The sequence below is a fragment of the Parambassis ranga genome, chromosome 8, assembly GCF_900634625.1.
Source record: "Parambassis ranga chromosome 8, fParRan2.1, whole genome shotgun sequence".
NCBI classification, from domain to species: domain Eukaryota; kingdom Metazoa; phylum Chordata; class Actinopteri; family Ambassidae; genus Parambassis; species Parambassis ranga.
Genome location: NC_041029.1, coordinates 11,478,284 through 11,492,576, shown reverse-complemented (window position 1 = coordinate 11,492,576; position 14,293 = coordinate 11,478,284). Strand labels below are relative to the sequence as shown.

The 14,293-nt window shown below is 42.9% G+C and overlaps 4 protein-coding genes and 1 long non-coding RNA gene across 5 annotated transcripts; 3 read left to right on the top strand and 2 right to left on the bottom strand.

Annotated features, from left to right (window-relative positions):
- Window positions 1-4: 4 nt before the first annotated feature.
- LOC114439454 (hemoglobin embryonic subunit alpha-like) lies at window positions 5-731 on the top strand. The gene is made up of 3 exons (XM_028411395.1): window positions 5-144; window positions 228-435; window positions 546-731. The coding sequence occupies exons 1-3, from the start codon at window positions 47-49 to the stop codon at window positions 672-674; spliced, it is 435 nt and encodes a 144-aa protein (XP_028267196.1). The 5' UTR covers window positions 5-46; the 3' UTR covers window positions 675-731.
- Window positions 732-3,391: 2,660 nt separating this feature from the next.
- On the top strand, window positions 3,392-4,145 carry LOC114439456 (hemoglobin embryonic subunit alpha-like). Its single transcript, XM_028411398.1, has 3 exons — window positions 3,392-3,521; window positions 3,602-3,809; window positions 3,919-4,145. Exons 1-3 carry the CDS (start codon window positions 3,424-3,426, stop codon window positions 4,045-4,047), a joined length of 435 nt encoding a protein of 144 aa, XP_028267199.1. The 5' UTR covers window positions 3,392-3,423; the 3' UTR covers window positions 4,048-4,145.
- Window positions 4,146-4,667: 522 nt separating this feature from the next.
- On the bottom strand, window positions 4,668-12,141 carry LOC114439458 (uncharacterized). The gene is made up of 3 exons (XR_003671067.1): window positions 11,986-12,141; window positions 11,783-11,883; window positions 4,668-4,938 (listed from the first exon to the last, which is right to left on the bottom strand). It is a non-coding gene; the product is annotated as an uncharacterized LOC114439458 (long non-coding RNA).
- LOC114439457 (hemoglobin embryonic subunit alpha-like) lies at window positions 7,872-8,776 on the top strand. Its single transcript, XM_028411399.1, has 3 exons — window positions 7,872-8,016; window positions 8,098-8,305; window positions 8,572-8,776. Exons 1-3 carry the CDS (start codon window positions 7,922-7,924, stop codon window positions 8,698-8,700), a joined length of 432 nt encoding a protein of 143 aa, XP_028267200.1. The 5' UTR covers window positions 7,872-7,921; the 3' UTR covers window positions 8,701-8,776.
- A 992-nt stretch (window positions 12,142-13,133) lies between the features above and the next one.
- On the bottom strand, window positions 13,134-14,073 carry LOC114439453 (hemoglobin embryonic subunit alpha). Its single transcript, XM_028411394.1, has 3 exons — window positions 13,928-14,073; window positions 13,643-13,850; window positions 13,134-13,338 (listed from the first exon to the last, which is right to left on the bottom strand). Exons 1-3 carry the CDS (start codon window positions 14,068-14,070, stop codon window positions 13,210-13,212), a joined length of 480 nt encoding a protein of 159 aa, XP_028267195.1. The 5' UTR covers window positions 14,071-14,073; the 3' UTR covers window positions 13,134-13,209.
- Between the last annotated feature and the right edge of the window lie 220 nt (window positions 14,074-14,293).

The following is a 14,293-nucleotide window of genomic DNA, read 5'->3' as shown; positions in this document are numbered from 1 at the left end:
GGGTCTGAGCTGTTGACGTTATTCAACAAACTACATCAACGACACGATGACCAGCCTCACAGCTAAGGACAAGGACGCAGTCAAGGCCTTCTGGGCCAAAATCTCTTCCAAGGCCGATGACATTGGCCCTGAAGCTCTCACCAGGTAGGCTGGGTTCACACATTCAGCCTCCAGCTGTGGACCTCTGGATCCGTCTGTTCACTTTGCATTCTCTCCTTTCTCCTCAGGATGCTGCTTGTGTACCCTCAGACCAAGACCTACTTCTCCCACTGGAAGGATCTGGGCCCCGGCTCTGCCCCAGTGAGGAAGCACGGAGCTAAAGTGATGGCTGGTGTTGGTGAGGCTGTGAGCAAAATCGACGATCTGAAGGGGGGCCTGCTGACCCTGAGCGAGCTGCACGCCTTCACTCTGCGAGTGGACCCGGCTAACTTCAAGGTGCGGATCCAGACCATGTGACCTCATGCACATAATGTGTATGATAGGAGTAGATACAGGTGGTGGATGAAAGGTGAATGACCTCTGTGATCCTCCTCTTGTTTCCTCAGATCCTCTCCCACAACCTCATGGTGGTTTTGGCCACCATGTTCTGCGACGACTTCTCCCCTGAGGTCCATGTGGCTATGGACAAGTTCCTGGCTGCCGTGTCTCTGGCCCTGGCCGAGAAATACCGATAAACAGGAGCAGACCTCACGCTGCATACAAATGATAAATAAACCTATGAATGCATAAAACGAACGTTTCTGGATCATTTGTGGTTTTAAAGCTGAACTACTGTCTATTTTAAATCTGCACACCTAAACGAAAGCTAAACAATTCATTTTACAATTAATTTAAAAAAAATAATCGATTGTCCTATTTTAAGCAAAAGCTTAGTTTCATTTTTAACGTGGTGAAAATGTGCTTATTGTTTGAAAATGCGCATCCTTCAAGCGATATGTGACTAAAACCTGTTTAGATCTTCTTCATCATCATCTTCTTCTTCTTCACTTTCGGCTGCCTCCGTCAGAGGTCTCCACCTTAACTCTCTCCTCTGCTTCCTCTTCTCCCACACACTCCATGTCCTCTCTTAGCACATCCATATATCCCCTCTTTGGCCTTCCTCTAGAACTTAGCAGCTCCATTTCCAGCATCCTTCTACCAATATAACCACCGTCCATCGTCTGCACGTGTCCAAACCTTCTCAGCCCGGTCCCTCTGCCATGTGCCAACCTGAGCGGTCCCTCTGACGTGCTCCGTCCTAATCCTTTCCATCCTTCCAAAAAAGAGCCTCAGCATCTTCATCCCTGCTGCCTCCAGCTCTCTCTCCTGTTTTCTTCACTGCTACAGTCTCCAAACCACACAGCATAGCAACGCCTACGCCTCTCCTTTGATTCTTGCTTAAACCCCTGCTGAAACCCTTTTATATCACTTTATCAAGGGACATATGTGGAGGAAAAAGGAGATCAAGACATAATAACTTTATTATGGGAGGCCATTTTAGTCATAAATAAATAATTAAATAAATATTTATTTACACATTTATTCCCAGTTTGTATGTTTGTAGGGTAGGTTTGTAGTTTTAACCCCCCCCCCCCCTTCCCACCTGGTGGCCCTATGGCTATGCTGATTGAAATGGACCTCTAAGTCTTGCCTCATATGTTTTCATTTTTTTTTCACGAGGTAATAACACACCGTTGTTGGTAAATTTCATAAAGACATATCAGGAATGTTGAGTGATCCTGCATACTCTAGAATGATGTTTCAAGTCTCATTACTCCCACGAGACTAAATTAAAGCTAACGGACTCATAGATTTTCTTTCAACAGTCCACTGCATGGAGGCCTGGTTATTTAGAGTATAACAGTTTAGAATTATTTTCTAGCGAGTGTCAGTTTAACAGCTGTTCAGAGAGCATGTTATACAGCTACATCATGTTGTGGCTCCTATCAGAGGTGTTGTAATTACTGTTCATACCTGCGCAATCAGACAGCAGCGGGATCCACACAACGTCTCCAAAGAGAGAGGGAGTCGTGCGCTTTTACGCACCTGGCACAGCGTACATTCATACATAATGTGTGACATGGAGAGAGAACGACGCTGCAGAGATTACGGTGTAATGTTTCACCTCAAACAAGACCTCCTCAAAGCAGAGTTACAGCTTATAATCTCTGACTTTGGACTGATCCTAAATCAGGATCTATTTTTAAAATGCTTTTTTTTGACCGTGTGCAAACCGTGGAGCTGCACGAGCACGTTAAACTACTGTCTGTCCATGGAATACAACAACACCACAGACAGGAACTGCTGAAAAACTGCCTGAACATCACCAGTGAAGTCTAAAATCACAAAGGTGAGGCAGCGGGCCGGGAGCTGTACCAGAACACGGCATGCGTCAGAACGCACGAAAAGTATGGTTCCAATTTTCCCGAATCTACATACCTTAAAGGTATCAGGCTCCACGCGCAGCTTCACAGAGAGCAGTGTGCTCAGCGCGACGTGATTTTCCTTCACAGTCCAACTTGGTGTGGATGGCGGAGCGCTTGAAGCCTGTCCACTCAACGTTCAACTGTTCCAAGTGTCCCAACTGTTTTAGTGCAGATGCAACTTTTAAAGTAAGGCTGCGGCGATTGGATCTGTCAACAAACGGTACTGATAGCGTTATCTCAGCTGAACATGTAACCTAAATTTAGCTCGGCTGCACCATGATAAACACACAGATAAAGTCACTGTTATCTGACACAGCTGTAAATAGAAAAGAGCGAGGCGAAGTAGAAACATATTAAAATATATGTTTTTCATTTTTCTAAGACTTCTAATATGTTTTGAAATGTTGACTTCAGCCCAGAATGGTTTATTTATTTGGTTTTGGTGTGCGTAATACGCACGCAACATTCAGGAACACTGTGATATTATTGTATTTTAACACAACTAAAAACTTCTGAAATAGTTTTATGAAGTGTTTAATAAGTTTTATTAAGACATAGATATATAATTTAAATGAATAACGTGCAAGATTCCCTGACACGTTGATTTAATGAAAGAAAAGCTCATGCAAGAAGCATCATTAATCAATGGAAACACAAAATTCATTTTTGTTGACATGATGTTTTTTGAATCGTAAATATTTGATCGATTTTTTTAAACAGTTCCATTTATAGTGTAATGATTCTACATTGCTGTGCTTTAATTGTGTTTGCGTCCTGACTCTTTGACATGTGCCTCTAAATTGCCCCTGTCTGTCGTTGTGTGTCACTGGAACTTAAATTAATCTGACCTGTTGTATCACGCTGAAAGATTCAGAGGCACCATTGTTAGATTTTGTTAATCTCTTGGACGCCTGTGCATCTTATCTTGGAGGAGTTCCCGGGCGTGTTTACTCGGTTGCAAGCTTAAAAAAGCTCGACCACCTCAGCAGACCACAACAGTCTTCAGCTGACAGACAAGATGACCAGTCTCACTCCTAAAGACAAGGACGCAGTCAAGGCGTTCTGGAACATAGTGTCCTCAAAGGGGGAGGACATCGGCATGGATGCTCTGGCCAGGTAACTGTGAGCCATACTGACTGCTGGAGAACGATCATTTGTGGATCACTTTACATTGTTTTTTATTTCTTTCTCCTCAGGATGCTGCTTGTGTACCCTCAGACCAAGACCTACTTCTCCCACTGGAAGGATCTGAGCGCCGGCTCTGCACCAGTGAAGAAGCACGGAAGAACCGTGATGGCTGGTTTTGGTGAGGCTGTGGGCAAAATCGACGATCTGAAGGCAGGTCTGCTGAGTCTGAGCGAGCTGCACGCCTTCACTCTGCGAGTGGACCCGGCCAACTTCAAGGTGCGGGAAACAATACAGCAGCAATGTGGTTCCAAAACACCTGAGGACTGGTGTATCGCTTAGGTCCATGTGTGTGTAACATCTGTGTGATGAACTTTTGTTTTCACAGATTTTGTCCCACTGCATCCTCGTGGTCATGGCAATCATGTTCCCCAACGACTTCACCCCTGAGGTCCATGTGGCGGTAGATAAGTTCCTGGCCGCCTTGGCTCTGGCCCTGGCCGAGAAATACCGATAAACAGGAAGAAGCGGACAAAGCGGAACCGCGACGTCACAAGTGATTGAATGCATCATGACTGCTCTGCATACAATAAAATTCTTCAATGCAAACATAAACACCTGTTGTCTGACCATTTTGTCAAACCTGCTCTGTGGTGTTTGTAAAAAAAAGTCTGCTGTTATTATTATTGATGGCTTAAAAAAGTCTTAAAATATTAACCCCATGTTTTCAAAATATTATAATATTTAAAACATTAAGCACAAAAACAAACAAATTGGAATGGGAAAGTCCTTTTGAAATGGTAGTTTTTTATCATTAACAGTCTTATTCTGAAGGGTTGACAGACAATGCATTTTCAAAATGACTTTAAAACTATTCATATTTATTTGAAATTCTCTTTGAACACAAATTCTGACAAACAACAAGTTATGTGTTTATTTTCATTTACTTGATTTATGTTTTAAGACACTGTTTGTGCTTATGAATGGATGTCACACCGAGAGAGAACAACAAAAACAAGACCGGTGACCAGCTGCTGCAGCAGTAGCAGTGTGTGTTATGACCCGCAGCAGTGATAAGACTGTTTGTGAGACAGAAATAGAAACTCAGCTTATTATCTGATTGTGACACAGAAGCTGTTTGGAAATATGACCATTTTATTTGGTTTACTGGTGGCAGCTTAATATTTCAGATGATAGTTACATATTAGTTCCAATGTCATTACAAACACATAGGGATTGCTTTAACACTTGGATCAATGACTGCATGTGGTCTGGACCCCAGAGACATGACTGAATGCTGGGTCTGGGTGAATGAGCAGATCTGGGGACTGTCTTGACCAGTGAATGATCTCCCACTTCTTCTCATCTCTTGGGTAGCTGTTGCTGTCTGCTTAGAGTCATCATCCATCTGCAATGAGAAGCAGAGTCCTATAAATGTTATTTTGTCTGAATCTGAGCGGAAAGTATAGATCTTTACACTCCAGAATTCATCCTGCTGCTTCTATCAGCTGTCACATCATCAATAAGAACCAGTGACTCTGTTCCATACATTCCCATTGCAACAACATGCCTCCACCATGTTTAACTGAAGGTGTGCTGCTTCGGATCATCAGCTACTTTTTTCTTTCCCCATACTTTTTCTACCATCATTCTGGTACAGTTCTAGTTCATGTTGGTTTCATCAGTGTTTTTGCTGTCTCTCTGATGGGTTTATTTTGTTTAATTCAGCCTAATAATGGCTCCCTTCACTTGTGTAATCACAAGTGAACACAACAACCACTCAAAATACCACCACTTTAATCTTTTTGATTAATCATCTGGACATGCAGCTGTTTTTCAGCCATGTGTTGTATTATAAATGGGTCACCGTGGTGAATATGCACAGAAGCCAATTGGAAGAAAATTAACTTTCACTCTCCATGAACCCGACTGTGGACTGCAATGCTTGACTTGTGATGATGCCCTCTTGTGGCCATATAAATTATGACAGGCGCACAGGAGATGTCGCCAGCCTGTGTGCTGTGTGCTTTGGGAGTGTGTTGGCCCGCTCTGTCTATCTTTGCGTCGTTATGGCAACGAGTCAGGTCCTATTGACACTTTCTTGCAAAGTGATGGACTTTCATCTGGTTAAATGGTTCTTACCGTCTGCATCCACTGCGCAAAAACGCTAAAAGCTCCCCAACTGTACATTGTCGATACGTTTATATGTCACGTTTTTTCACTCTGTGTGATAAAGTGTTGAGATGCATGTCAGTCTCAGAAATGTTCTGGGTGTGTGTATCTGTGGTTTGCAGAAACGTTGTGTGGCTGTTTGTCCTGGAGGCTGCATTGAGAGCAGAAACAGCCTGTGACTGGTTAAAGCTGCCCTCTAGTGGTCACTGTTGAAGCAGAGGACCAAGGACAGCTCCGCTGCTGGCCACTGTGGGTGGTAGTGTATAATTTCATTGGGATGTGTAAGAGTCAAGTAATAAGTTTAGTTTTAATATAGGAATTGAATGTTTGGATGATGTTTTATTTATCTAATGTTTGAGTTTATATGGCTTCTGGGTTTATTATACGCGTATTGTGATTTAACTGCTGTGACAGCGTGCATTTTCATTGGATTATTGATATGACGTATTCCACAGGTAGCAGTCACAATATATAGAGCAGTGTGTAACTGCGCAGCAGAAAAAGTGTAGTGTGGAACGTGATAAGTTTTTGACCGTGTATAACCACTCTGTAAAGCCCTGTTTGGAAGCCAATATAAGGAGCATGTTTAAGAACATTAAGATGGATAAGCCCTCTTTTTGTGCTCGGTAGTGGATCGAGTTTATGCTCTGGAATATTGAAGTAAAATAAACGTTGTTCTCGGACCTGCAGGACTTTGTTGTCACTTCAGTAGGACACGCGTCAGAAAGTCTTACCTACACTTACTACGTGGCCGGTTGTGGTGAAACGGCCACTATAGGATGTGTGTTATAGAACTCTTCTGATTTCTTTTATTGATTTTTAAACATTTTTATTGTGTCATAATTAAAAGAAAAGACTGGGTGACTGAAACTGGGAAACAGTGACGGTCAACTTATCTTCATCTTACTGGCCGATGCCGATGTTGGCCAGTGTGCTCATCCCTGAAAGATGATGAAGACAAGATGGATGTTCCGCGTCCAGCGGAGGGCGGTGGGTGGGTCAGTTATATTTACAGGTGTCCACGTGTCATCGCCTCCTCCTGCACCAGTGCATGTGAACTTTCTGTTTTATTTTAGTTTTAGTTTTGAATGATTGTATACATTAATATAAATGTCTTGAATTAGCCCGGGATTGTTTACTTAAAAATGCATCACATAAAACATATTTTTGATTTGGCCCATTTTAATTACTCTGAGAAAAGTTAAAGTCTTTACCTCCTAATCAAGGCATGGATGCTAACCTTAGATTTGACCCACTGAGTGGTCAAATCACTGCTTCACTTTGCCCGCTGGCTGGGTCACTGCCAGATTGACTAACGTCATTATAGGGAGAAATCAGACTTAGTCTTATCAGCCTGAGAAACCCTCTGATCACAGGCCCCAAATAAATCTGCAGCCTCAGACTGGACAGATGTTTACCTCTGCAGTGGCGCTGAGCACATCATCATCAGCAGTGTTTTCTGACCCTTGTGTCTCTACGTGTGGAGTTGCTTCATTCATCTGCTGCTGCTGTTGTTAGTGGTGGTGGTGACCAGTGCCAGCACCAGAGTAGAATTAAAACAGGTCCAAACGTCCTGCCTGGGCTTTTGCTTTGTGTTCCTTTTAGAAGTTGGAGCACTGGGAAGGAACATCAGAGTCGCGCTCAGCGCAGCGTAAAGAAGCAGAGTGAAGTCTTCACCACACTGTGCCCTTAGTGATGCTATAGGCTGCTATCTGACTCCTCTGGGGAGGTTAGATAAGGCCGTGCGTCATCAAATGTCAAAAGTAAAACGTCTCTGACTTCTGAGAATCGAAGTCCAACATTATGTTTATATTAATCCAAATGTGTGACCCAAAAAAGATGGGCTCCAAGGTGACTCTTATTAAAAGAAGTGTGGGTTGATTATGCTGATTGGACAGTATAAATAAAGGTTTGGCACATGTTTGGCACAGCCAGATTTCATGTTGGGATTTGATTAGTAAAACTTTAATTTCATTGAATTATGGACACTGTTTACATTGACATTCCTCCCAGTTATTGTCCTACGTATTTGTCTTCAGAGCCACCATAGCTTTGTTCTTATCTCGTGCGAGGTGGGACGCACAATTTGGATGTCGTCCAAATGTACGCAAACTATCTCGGAGGTGGTCCGGGTGTGTCTATGCCCAGTTTCATGTATAAAAGACCACAGTTAGGGCTGAACGCGGTATTCAACTTCAACCACCCAACCAGCTGGAAGGATGAGTCTCAACGCTAAGGACAAGGACGCTGTCAGGCAGTTATGGGCCAAAGTGTCTCCAAAGGCGGAGGACATCGGCTGTGACGCTCTGTCCAGGTAAATGTCATCCAAATATGTGATTTTATTTCATTTATGTATTTTTTTTTTGTATTTCTTACTTTCTTCCCTTCTCCTCAGGATGCTCCTTGTGTACCCTCAGACCAAGACCTACTTCTCCCACTGGAAGGATCTGAGCGCCGGCTCCGCACCAGTGAAGAAGCACGGAGCTAAAGTGATGGCTGGTGTTGGTGAGGCTGTGGGCAAAATCGACGATCTCTCTAGTGGTCTGCTGACCCTGAGCGAGCTGCACGCCTTCACTCTGCGAGTGGACCCGGCTAACTTCAAGGTAAGTCTGCTGAAGGTGACTGACACATGGCAGTGAGGCGTAGAATTCCCCAAACACCAAACCCTGCACTCAAGGAGCAGAAGTCACCAATCCAACCAAAGTCCTGATTATTGTTACGTCCTCTGTCCATGGTGCGGTATTATAATACTCCATTAAGAGGAGCTCTTCAGTAGTGTTCTATGTGCGAGAAGAATCTCAAGATTTGTCCAACATCATGTTTTTCTTAGACGCATGTTTGTAACATCATGATCATATTTTCCCCTCAGATTCTCGCCCACAACATCCTCGTCGTCCTGGCCGTCATGTTCCCCGACGAATTCAGCCCTGAGGCCCACATGGCTTTGGACAAGTTCCTGGCCGCCCTGGCCCGTGCCCTGTCTGAGAAGTACAGATAAACTGGAGCAGATGGCGCGAGGCTGCGCGGGCTGAGATTCTCTGTCAGTCTGAATAAAAGAATGAACTGCATCCAAACTGGGCTGTCTCTCTCTCTTTGTGTGTGTCCTGCAGCTTTAAAGCAGCTATGGTAGTGGAGGAAGTGCTCAGGCCTAGAAGTTCCATCTTTCTAACCTCATTATAGGCCTATACTGTACATCTGTCATCACCAAACAGAAGAACGTCCATGGTTCAGGTCAGTCCAGGGCTGCAGAAGAAGATCTATGTAAAGTGTTCATTCTGACGTGTATAGTCTTGTATTTTGCTTGATAGACTCAGACTGCACGGTGCGTCATGCTGACTGCAGCAACTATCATCTGTAAGTGACAGATTACAGCTGTGACTGTCCTTCTGAGCTCTAATACAGCTAATGAAAGAGTGATTGTAGCTCTTATACTGTGACTGACAGGTTCTTTACTCAAAGTGATCTGTATATTAGCTAAAATATATATTATGTATATTGTTTTGTCCTGATGACACTGAGCACTGTCATCAGAGAATATTTACATAGTGGACGTGGTCTACAACTATTGGTGCGACATGTCAAAACAACATCCAGATGAGAACACTGCCTCCACTATTTTCTCCAACTACACAGTTGATTGGACCAGGCCACCCCCCTCCTTTGCCCTGGTCCTGTTGTGATGCTCCACTGTAGGAGTTTCCAGCAGCAAGTATGAAGCTTGGTACTTGAGTAAAAGTACAATTGCCCAACAGAATGTGAAAGTGCTAAAAGTAAAAGTCTACTTACCTATAAATTTACTTAAAGTCAGGCACGTGGGGGGTGGGCAGAGGCCCCTTTGCCTCTTCATGCCCAGAGTGATGTTTTTATGCTGTTTTTCCGTGTGACAGTCTGTGTGGCCCAAAATAATTTTAGTAAATCAAACGATATAATAATAATAATTTAGATCTACGTTGGTCGGTCACATGATCCACGACGCGCCCCTCACTGCCCTGACGGGCCATATAAGCGCTGCTAAGCAGATAGAGACAGAAGGAGTAAACAGCTGCTCCGGCGAGCAGGTTCATTTGTGCACCGTGTATTCCACGATGACTGACGAAGTGAAGTGAGCCATGAGCATTGTTGGAGGCAAATTATAGGGAAATAATTTTGGTTGATAATTTTTGAAAGTAAATATATTTTGATGTATGTTTAGTTATATTTAAGACCTGTTCTAATTGAAAATGAAATAATATTAGTGTTGCGTTTCTATTGTGGTGCATGTGAAATCAGAATGATCAGAATGAAGCAGAGTGAGTGTGTGCAGCTTATACAGCGTTTTGACTGTGGTCTGTGTACTACTGCCTGTGGTCCATGAATATTTTCTGTAATTCAAATCGCCACATTGTTTGGAATACTGACAACATCCTGGTGTCTTTGATGAAGACTACAGCCAAGAATAAGAGAAGATAAAAGATTACTAGTTGGTCCGTGAGTAAATGAATATACAGTGTGGATAATTGACCTACATATAGATACGAGTCAGAAAACCTAGGCTGTGTACATGAAGAAGTGGCTGAAGACTTTAGACGTATGACAGAAAATGTGCCACAACAAGCATCCTGTGTGTCGTCTGACTGCACACACCTCTCAGAAGTTATAGCCACATGTCAGGCTTCTTTCTGTGTCTGTGTGTTTCTCTGGTCATTAGCAAAGCGTGTTAGAAATGTATCATTTTACTGTCATGCAGTGCTTTCCTCATGTTTCTAGTCTACAGGCAATGATTCACTAAATCTTTGCAATATGCATTTTTACATAATTTTGGACTATTACAGTATAAAAAACAATAACAATAGAATAATTTCAATTGTGATTTTCTCAACATATCAGTACTTGTTTATAACATGTTCACACAAATAAAATAGATGCACACAAAATATGTAACAAACATATTTAATGTGTGATTTCTATTTTTATATTTTTCTATTTTATATTTTGACTTTATTATTAGCACAAGGAATAATAAAAGGCAGAGTATGAATGGATTCAATTTGTGGCTATACAGTATATGAAATGTCACTGTGTGTGTGTGTGTGTTTTGATTCCATGTTACATTCTTTATGAATATGGGTTGCTACAATTCAATCAGTTATATTGTGTTTCTGTATGGTGTTTAAACATTTGTGCTCCATGTGCCCCTCTTTCTTTTTTAACTTTAAAAGTAGAAGTAGAAGTGAGATTGAGTCTCTCAATATCTAGGTGCTGCCATTTTGATAAACACAGATATAGCTCCTGGTAACACTTCTGCCTTTAGAGATATCACTATTAGTAAATCTGTTCTTTGAGGCCGACACTAAATGCTCTTGTTTATCCACCAATCGCTTTTCGGGCCCTCTAAACTCAAACATATCTTTTAAATACGCCCACTGGTGGCTCAGTTCAGTGGAGGCTGACTCTGGATCCATGTTCAATGGTACAGTTAGCTGCAGGAGGCCAGTGACAGTCTATCTACTGCTGTGCTGCTGCCAGACATCAGCTCTACTATCACTGGAGCTGATAGAGCCACCTGATTGGTTTAAATTTCAGAGAGCAACACAATCCATATTTTGTGTAGATCGAGCAACATTTTGTACATTTTCATGTAAAAAATGACTTAAATACAGTAAAGAAGTACAAATTCCACCTCTGGTGGACAGGGGTCACATGTGCACCCTGACTGGTCTGCAGCTAGAGCCCCATATATAGGATATAAGGATCTACAGAACCAGCATTAACATTATAAGCAATTTGAACAACAGTAAGTTGCATCTTGGCCTCCCATGACCATCCATCTTTATAATACACAGCATTAGTCTGAACTGATTTTTATCAGGATACAGTAAAGGAGAAGCTGACTGGAGCTTTCCGCACCTGCAGGTGGAGGTGTGCCCGTCAGAAGCTCGTGTCAGTCACAAAGACCGATTTAAGTTATCATTTAAGGACATTAGGCACAAAAACGTTTTAGAATCGATTAAAAGGGACTTTTGGTATTTGAATACAAGAGTTAGATGTTTATGGGATTTTGCACCTTTCTACCATGTGTCAGTCATCTTCAGCAGACCTACCTTGAAGTTTACGGGTCCAGCCGCAGAGTGAAGGCGCACAGCTCGCTCCTGGTCCGCAGATCAGCATTCACATCATTCTCACAGCCTCACCAAGCCCTGGTCTGTGGATACACGTGGAGCATTATGCGCAGAAATGGAATTAAATAAGTGAATAAGAAATATAATCTATTGAGAATTAATGTTTAGCTTTGACTGAAATGTACCTGGACAGAGCATCGGAGCAGAGTCCTCCACCTTTCTGACCACTCTGTCTCAGAAACCCTTGGTTACGTCCTGTCCTTCGCTGTCACACTCATCCTTCCTCTTGGGAGGTTGGTTGAAGGCGAATGCGCCACACGCCCCAACTGTGGGGTTTATTTTTATATCAAACTGGGCATGGGCACTCTGAGATATGTGTGCGGTGGACCATGTCCAAACGATGTGTGACAGGTCGGGAGCGATAACAACAAAACCAAACAGTCACGCTGAAGGAAATGATGCGCCAAAATAAAAAACATAAATAAAACAACCTGGATACGTGTCCAGTGTTTTTCCACAGCACACAAAAACAAAACAATCAAGCAGATAACCAGTTTCTCCATTTAGGCTACCTCCAATACCACTGATGCTGACACATGTCTACATCTTTTAAAAAATGTTTTAAGGAGGAGCTTCGTTTTTTTATTATCTGTCTGTTTATTTATTTTATTTGTTTATTTGATTTATTTGTTTATTTTTCAGCAGGTGCAGCCTATATCTGATTGTAACCTGGCAGGATGTGTTCCATATTCTGTTATAGACACTATGGAGCGAGTCAGCAGGACGAATTTCACAGATGTGCGGGACCATAGATGGACAGAGGGATGATGGACTGACAGATGAGGCTGTTGCTCGACTATGATGAATGAAATGAAGCTTTAGACGAGAAAAATCATGGAAATCAATATATATTATATTTCTACTTTGGTCTGGATCACTATACTGCATCAGCAGAGTGATTGATCTGACCAGAGCAGCGTAGAACCCGTGTTCCCTGCAGAACCTGGTTGTTGGATGAGCTACAGGTGTGAGACTGTATTGTAGTGCCACATCCAGACAGAGGACCAATGAGAAACAATATAGGCCTTGGGAAGGTGGAGACACAGGCCAGACCATGACAGATAAATTCTTTTTACCGTATTTAACAATATTTCCACTTTCAATAAAATATATTGACTAAATCTGTCAATAATAACAGTCATGAGTGAAATCTATTGCATTTGAGACCAAATATAAGCGCTCAAAAGCCCTAAAGATAAATCTGAGTTCTTTTCTAAGACGTTTTGCTGATGTTAAAGTTATAGTGATTAACACACACAAAGAGACAGCACAGTTTCGTTGCAGTAAACTCTTTTATTTAGACAGACAGAGAATCTCAGCCCGCGCTGCCTCGCGCCGTCTGCTCCAGTTTATCTGTACTTCTCAGACAGGGCACGAGCCAGGGCGGCCAGGAACTTGTCCAAAGCCAAGTGAGCCTCAGGGGTGAAGTCGTTGGGGAACATGACGGCCAGGACGACGAGGATGTTGTGGGAGAGAATCTGAGGGAAAAATATGACCATGATGTTAGTGGTGATTACACATCTTACATGGAAAACATCTATAAGCGCAACCAGGATGAGAAAGAAAGACATGATGCGGACCGCAGCTTTCAGCACCGTGGACAGTGGACGCCACTGCAGGCGTGTGAGAAAGCCGAGCGGTAAGTGGAGCCAGTTTAAATGTACCAACAATGATCAGAATATTTACACGAGAGGAGGATTTGGATTAGATTTGTACAAAAAAATACAAAATTATAATGTTTGGGGGATTATACGCCCTACTGCCATGTGTCAGTCATATTACCTTGAAGTTGGCCGGGTCCACTCGCAGAGTGAAGGCGTGCAGCTCGCTCAGGTTCAGCAGACCTGCCTTCAGATCGTCGATTTTGCTCACAGCCTCACCAACACCACCCATCACGGTCTTTCCGTGCTTCTTCACTGGTGCAGAGCCGGGGCTCAGATCCTTCCAGTGGGAGAAGTAAGTCTTGGTCTGAGGGTACACAAGGAGCATCCTGAGGAGAAATAGAAGAAGTTCAGAAAAACACAAAAAGTAAAAAGCAAAAAAAGTAGTATTTTGTCTGACTTGTACCTGGATAGAGCATCAGAACCGATGTCCTCCGCCTTGGAAGAGATTTTGCTCCATATGGCCTTGATCGCGTCCTTGTCCTTAGCGTTCAGACTCATCCTTCCTGTTGTCAGGTTAGTTGAAAATAAATGCGCGATCACCCCCATCTGTGGGGTTATTTTTATATCAAACTGGACACGGGCACACCCCCTGCATGCTCCGAGATATGTGTCCTGTGGAACATGTCCAAACGATATGCACAGCTTGGACGAGATAACAACAAAGCCAAACAGTCACGGTGGCTCTAAAGAACATTAAGAGCGGTTGTTCGTAGGTTCCATACAAGCTCTGAGTAGGATCTAACTAAAAACAAGTCAGACTCACACCTTG

What these genes read in the sequence shown, in the direction of transcription:
- LOC114439454 (XM_028411395.1), top strand. Translation starts at nt 47, where the DNA reads ATGACCAGCCTCACAGCTAAGGACAAGGACGCAGTCAAGGCCTTCTGG. An exon ending in GGCCCTGAAGCTCTCACCAG is followed by an intron (nt 145 to 227) that starts GTAGGCTGGGTT and finishes CTTTCTCCTCAG; the next exon opens with GATGCTGCTTGTGTACCCTC. An exon ending in TGGACCCGGCTAACTTCAAG is followed by an intron (nt 436 to 545) that starts GTGCGGATCCAG and finishes TTGTTTCCTCAG; the next exon opens with ATCCTCTCCCACAACCTCAT.
- LOC114439456 (XM_028411398.1), top strand. Translation starts at nt 3,424, where the DNA reads ATGACCAGTCTCACTCCTAAAGACAAGGACGCAGTCAAGGCGTTCTGG. An exon ending in GGCATGGATGCTCTGGCCAG is followed by an intron (nt 3,522 to 3,601) that starts GTAACTGTGAGC and finishes CTTTCTCCTCAG; the next exon opens with GATGCTGCTTGTGTACCCTC. An exon ending in TGGACCCGGCCAACTTCAAG is followed by an intron (nt 3,810 to 3,918) that starts GTGCGGGAAACA and finishes TTGTTTTCACAG; the next exon opens with ATTTTGTCCCACTGCATCCT.
- LOC114439457 (XM_028411399.1), top strand. Translation starts at nt 7,922, where the DNA reads ATGAGTCTCAACGCTAAGGACAAGGACGCTGTCAGGCAGTTATGGGCC. An exon ending in GGCTGTGACGCTCTGTCCAG is followed by an intron (nt 8,017 to 8,097) that starts GTAAATGTCATC and finishes CCTTCTCCTCAG; the next exon opens with GATGCTCCTTGTGTACCCTC. An exon ending in TGGACCCGGCTAACTTCAAG is followed by an intron (nt 8,306 to 8,571) that starts GTAAGTCTGCTG and finishes TTTTCCCCTCAG; the next exon opens with ATTCTCGCCCACAACATCCT.
- LOC114439453 (XM_028411394.1), bottom strand. Translation starts at nt 14,070, where the DNA reads ATGGGGGTGATCGCGCATTTATTTTCAACTAACCTGACAACAGGAAGG. An exon ending in GGTTCTGATGCTCTATCCAG is followed by an intron (nt 13,851 to 13,927) that starts GTACAAGTCAGA and finishes ATTTCTCCTCAG; the next exon opens with GATGCTCCTTGTGTACCCTC. An exon ending in TGGACCCGGCCAACTTCAAG is followed by an intron (nt 13,339 to 13,642) that starts GTAATATGACTG and finishes TTTTTCCCTCAG; the next exon opens with ATTCTCTCCCACAACATCCT.